This window comes from Chinchilla lanigera, unplaced genomic scaffold, assembly GCF_000276665.1.
Source record: "Chinchilla lanigera isolate Chin_1 unplaced genomic scaffold, ChiLan1.0 scaffold00057, whole genome shotgun sequence".
NCBI classification, from domain to species: Eukaryota; Metazoa; Chordata; class Mammalia; order Rodentia; family Chinchillidae; genus Chinchilla; species Chinchilla lanigera.
The window spans coordinates 5548800-5554500 of record NW_004955458.1 but is presented as its reverse complement, the minus strand read 5'-3'; the positions used below and the strand labels follow the sequence as shown (position 1 = coordinate 5554500).

Below are 5701 nucleotides of genomic sequence, written 5' to 3'. Positions count from 1 at the left end.
GGTCCGTGCCTGTTATCCCAGCACTCTGGGAGGCTGAGGCAGGAGGATCACAAGTTCAAGGCCAGCCTGGGCAATTTAACAATTGAGCAAGAGCCTGTCTCCAATTAAAAGGCGTATTGCTTCCCGACCTTTTGGTTGAGATCAAGTGTAAAATTAAAAGGCGTGAGGGATATAGCTCAGTGCAAAGGCCCTGCATCAGTACATACACACACACACACAGACACACACACACACACACACACACACACACACAAGCTACGCATCCTCCTGACCCCCAGCCTTCAGTATCTGGCGCTCCCACGTTTCAGTCACTGTTACCAGTTTCCCTTCTACCCCCCACCTCACCTTAGCCAAGGAGCATGCTTAGCCAAAGGGATGCCGGGACAGGACTGCACTGCACAAGCCTTGCGACAGGGGGGCACAGGGCGCTGGAACCCTGGTGCCAAGATCACACCTTCCCAGTTACAATACAGCAGAAACCAAGACTTCGGGAACAATTAGAAAACTAAGAAAGTGAATGTGTTGCATTTGTAACAATAATAACAACTCCACAAAAACGTAACATTTCAATGATGTCAGAAAGGGCCCCCTGCACTTACCCCCTGCTTTCTGTAGGGGAAAGGGTAGGGTCCTGCAGGGGAGAGCCTGTGCTTGTCTCCCACAGGAAGCTCCTCTAGCTCCATTTCCCTTTCCCCAGCTTCGGTCCAGGAACACCCAGTCTGACTTCAACAGCCGCAGGGGATCAACAGGATGGTCACTCCAAGGGAGCCCCACCCCTGCTGTCCTCAGTACAGCTGGGGGGCGGGCAGTGCCTGTGCTTCCAAGTTGCTTCTCACCAACCTCTCAGAGAGACTAAGGGCCAAGGATGGAGCAGGTAGGTGACCAGGACAGCTAGTGGGTCTTTGGGAGGGTTTTTAGGCCAAAAAAGCCCTAGTTTCAACCATCACTTTTTTTTTTTTTTTTTTGGAGACAGGGTCTCCCTATGCAGTTCAGGTTGGCCTTGAGCTCGCTTTATAGCCCAGGCTGGCCTCAAACTCACAATGATCCTCCTGCCTCAGCCTCCCAAGTGCTGGGATTACAGGCAGGTGCCACCACCCCCAGCTCAACCATCACTCTTGAACCAAATGAAATGGGCCACCTGAAGTCACGTAGGAAGCAGCCTGCCTGGCAAGCCCAAGGTCCTGAGTTCGATTCCTGGTACCAAAAACAACAGATAAAGCCACATAGGAAGCAGTCGGCCTCAGACCTGTAGGCAGAAGGCTATTCACGAGGCTGTTGTAGGCAGAAGTTAGTTAGTTTATTTATTTTTTGTGGGTTTTTTTTTTTTGTTGTTTTTGTTTTTGTCTTTTTCAGACAGGGTCTCACTATGTGTTTCAGGCTGGCTTTGAGCTCACTTTGTAGCCCAGGCTGGCCTCAAACTGGCAATGATCCTCCTGCCTCAGCCTCCCCAATGCTGGGATTACAGGCATGCGCCACCATGCCCGGCAAGAGGCAGAAGTTAGAATAGCCCCTTGCATCCACCTCCCTCACCACCTTAACTGTAGGAAGAGACGCCCCTGAGACCCGAGAGCTTTTTTTTGTTTTTTTCCGGTACTGGGGATCGAACTCATGACCTTGGGCTTGCTGGGCAGGCACTTATGCCACTGAGCTATATCCCCAGCCCCCAGAGTGCTTTTTAGAGCAGAGATCTGTTCCCAGCAATCTGGGGGCATAGCGGCGGGAAGCCCAGACCTCAGGAATCCAAACCTTGTCTGCATTTCGAGGTTTCACTTTTCAATAAAACTGCCACTAACTTTGTGGTCTCTAGGGCACAGAGTTCTTACCAACCCTCTGGGGAGATTTTGCCTCGGGCACATCTCCCTCATTCACACACACACACACACACACACACACACACACACACACCCGGGTCCTGTTCACACCCACATGCCTCTGGCCTGGGAAGGATTTCTGTGACACACGAACCTTTCCTTGACCTCAAAGTAAGAGGTCCTTGAGGGTCATCCTGCATCTTTCAGGCACCACCAGACCCCTACCCACGGAAGGGACGTGAGCACACATGAGGTGCAAGCAGTGTTCTTCTAATACTGGGTCACAACCCAGAAGTGGATCCTAAAATCTATTTAAAGAGCATCTTTGAAAGTGAAATAGAATACACAATACCTGCAATAGAAAATATCAGACGGTACGCACGGGTCGAAGAGAAGCACTATGCCATGAAACTGTTGTTTCTGCTACCTCACAAAATGCATTTCTTGCTATGGGCCCCTGAACCCCTGGACAAAAGAACCCTGGATAAGACCTAAAGATGCACAGAGCAAATTCATAAGATGTGCCCGTTTTCTGTCAGGCACTAAGCCAGAAGGCCCCCCAAAACTTCATTTTTATTATTATTATTATTATTTTTGTCTTTTTGAGACAGGGTCTCGCTATGCAGTTCAGGTTGGCCTTGAGCTCACTTTGTAGCCCACGCTGGCCTTGAAGTCACAACGATCCTCCTGCCTCAGCCTCCTGAATGCTGGGATTACAGGCATGCACCACCACGCCCGGCTCCCCCAAAACTTCAGTAATGAAGAGGACAGCATCTCAATATACCTTCTAGTTGGGAAGCCAATAGACTTACCATTCCCAGACAATGTGGCAAGTGCCCTGTGAGCATATGTAGCCTACAAAACCCTCATATGAGAGTAGGCATCTGGGAAGGGTTCCAAGAGGAGGTGGCGCAGAGTTCTCAGGAAGAAAAGATAGCGATTAGGTTCTAGCATCTCCTTCATCCTGTAGACAGAGAACTATGGTAAAGTGTTAAGAACTCAAGTCTAAATGTCTAAAGACAAGCCCTAGTTCTGATTTTCTTTTTCAGAAGCGAGACCTTAGAGGACTCAATATTTCAGACTGTTTCTTTGCCTACAGAATGGGCATAATTGCTGCTGTTAACCTCAAAGAAGTGAGACATGCAAATGAGACAACGTATATGAAGGATTTTTTTTTTTTTTTTTAATCTTTTTGAGACAGGGTCTCCCTGTGCAGTTCAGGCTGGACTTGAGCTCACTTTGTAGCCCAGGCTGGTTTCAAACTCACAGCAATCCTCCTGCCTCAGCCTTCCCAGTGCTGCGCCACCATGCCTGGCTATGAAAGATTTTTGAAATGCTAAAAGGGAATGGACTGTCTCTGCGGATGGAGGTAGAGAGGTAAAAGTGTTCTACCCACCACTGCAGTGGTCGGGTCCCAGCGCCTCCTCAGCCCTCCGCTCCCTGTTCCTGCTGCCACAGACCTGCCCTGCAGGAGGGCAGGGGCCGGGACAGACAGGCCTCCTAGCATCCTGAACACTGAATATTTATCGTGAAGATCCTGTTCTCTTCATGGTGGGAGGTACATATGTCAGAACTTCTTTTTTCCTCTGTTAATGAATTAGAAGCTACCCAAACTCAGTGTTTAAAGTTACATAAGCATCATTCAGATCTTCTGTAACAGCCACTTTCATTTTTAAAAAAACAGAATTTCCATGAAAATGGTGTTATATAAAAAGAGTGTGAGTGTGTGTGCAGGAAGAGCAGCACAGGCGGGCAGAAGCACCGTCAAGGCACACAGGCACCGACGTGTCATGATGAAAGGGACTGGGAAAGTTTTTTTGTTTTTGTTTTTGGTCTTTTTCAGATAGGGTCTCGCTAGGCAGTTCAGGCTCACTTGAGCTCACTTTATAGCCCAGGATGGTCTCGAACTCAGAACGATCCTCCTGCCTCAGCCTCCCGAATGCTGGGATTACAGGCATGTGCCACCACACCCGCCTTGAACCTGGGAAGTTTTGACCCACTTGTCCCTTGAACACCAGGGAGACCTGATGCGTGCTGGGCAATGGGACGTACAGCAGGAAGCCCACTAGCTGCCCCACCCCCTAGGGCCCAGACAAGTTCTGGCCTTTTGGGGAAGCCCTTTCTTTGGCAGGGTGAGTTCCATTGTGTCGCAGCATATTCGAGTTAGAAGCAGCTCAGAAAGCACCTCTTGGGGCTGGGGATATAGCTCAGCAGCACAAGTGCCTGCCTGGCAAGCGCAAGGTCCTGAGTTCGACTCCCAACACACACACACACACACACACACACACACACAGCACCCTCACAAACTTGCTGTACACCAGTCCCGCCAACCTTGACCTGAACAGCCCTCTTCCTCCCAAGGCAGTTCACATCACCTGTAGGCAGATGTAGATCAACGAAAAGGACCCGATACTGAGCTGGAACCTGCCTTTCTGGAGCTTCCACCTTGTGGAGACAAGCGGAAATCTCTGGAAATCTCTCACCTACAACCTTGAGCTGCGAATTTATGAGTTTAAAGTCCAAGAGGGTCCCCCGGGGCCCTAAAGAGCATGCAGGGAGCAGCCGGAGGCCACAGAACTGAAACTTCAGCCTGAGAGACCTCCAGCCAGCTCGACTGAGGGCGGGACTATCAGGGAAGGGGTGCCCGAACGAAAATAAAGCGAGGAGCTCAGGAAAGCCTTCTTCCTCACGTCCGCGTCTCATCTGAACTGCGGTGGTCCCAGTCCCGAGGTCGGTCCCAGCTTGGGCACTGGGGTGCTAGGTCGTCTCCCCTCCCCAAACCCCTTTCGGGATGCCATGGTTGCACTCTTTCCCGTGAATCAGCGCGTCCTAAATCGGGCCAAGCAGGAAGTAAGGCAACTGCCCCGAGCCCCGGCCCAATCCAGTTTAAACTTCTGGGCTCGCCCAGGTTGCCCAGGTTACCCGAAGGGCGGAACCATTCCGCCTCCCCGAGCAGGCGGCGGCGACTGGAACACCCGAGCACCGAGCAGGAAAACGTGAGCTTTGGAGTGGCCTTTTTAAGTAGTTGGGAGGGGGTGTGGCCGAGGAGACGGGGAGGCCGCAGCTCGGCGAGGGGGAGTGGCCCGGAGGCGTGGCCGTGGCGATTGGAATGTTGTTGGGTCCTCGCACCGCATAGTAAGGAGGGGCCACGCCCCTTTTCTCCGAGAGGGCCAATCGGAGCGCCGGAGCGGTTTCAAGTCTCCCCCGCCAGCCTGCCCGCCCGCCACCCCACCCCCCCTCGGGGATTCGCGTTTTCCGTAACAAAATAGCTAAGCTCTGGATTGTCCGCAGCCCCGGCCGCTCGCGAGTGGAGGGTCCCGGGGCCTAGGACGCCGGCCCGGGGTGCGAAGCACCGGCAGGCCGTGGCAAGGCCGGGTCAGCTGCCGAGAGGCGCGCGGGGGTGGGCTCTGCAGCCGCGGGTTGTTTATCTGGAGTACGGAGGGGAGGGGGGAGCCTGGAAACCGCCCCGTGTCCCATTTCCTCCTCTTGTTTTCGCTCCGGATTCTCCATGTTGGACCCAAACTGAGGAGCCCGGAGCTGCCACCGGGGGATCGGGGCCGGGGGCACCCGGGGGAGCCGCTGCCCGGGCCGCCCGCCCTCCGTCCAGGCCACCTCCCTTCGCGGCCCGGGGAGGAAACGAGAAGGGGGGATGTGAACAGCGGTGGGAGCCGAGACTAGGGAGCCAGAGCGGAGCGGGCCCCCGCCCAGGCCCCCAGCCCAGCCCTGCCCAGCCTGCGCGCCCGCCCGTCCTCCCGCCCAGCCAGCCCGGGCCCGCGGAATTGTTAGATGGAACACGGCTCCATCATCACCCAGGCGCGGAGGGAAGACGCCCTGGTGCTCACCAAGCAAGGTAGGGGCAGCAACTTCCCAAAACTTTGCGTCGCCCCCGG

At 53.9% G+C, this 5701-nt stretch overlaps 1 protein-coding gene and 1 long non-coding RNA gene across 2 annotated transcripts in view; one reads left to right on the top strand and one right to left on the bottom strand.

Moving 5' to 3' along the window:
* Positions 1 to 4306: 4306 nt before the first annotated feature.
* Positions 4307 to 4997, bottom strand: LOC106149970. The gene is made up of 2 exons (XR_001236466.1): positions 4734 to 4997; positions 4307 to 4640 (listed from the first exon to the last, which is right to left on the bottom strand). It is a non-coding gene; the product is annotated as an uncharacterized LOC106149970 (long non-coding RNA).
* A 313-nt stretch (positions 4998 to 5310) lies between these two features.
* Positions 5311 to 5701, top strand: part of Ctdsp2 (CTD (carboxy-terminal domain, RNA polymerase II, polypeptide A) small phosphatase 2) — a 25643-nt gene continuing 25252 nt past the window's right edge. The window contains exon 1 of the mRNA XM_005397421.2: positions 5311 to 5661. Within this exon, the coding sequence (XP_005397478.1) occupies positions 5598 to 5661 (64 nt within the window). The 5' untranslated portion in view covers positions 5311 to 5597. The remainder of the gene's footprint in view (positions 5662 to 5701) is intronic.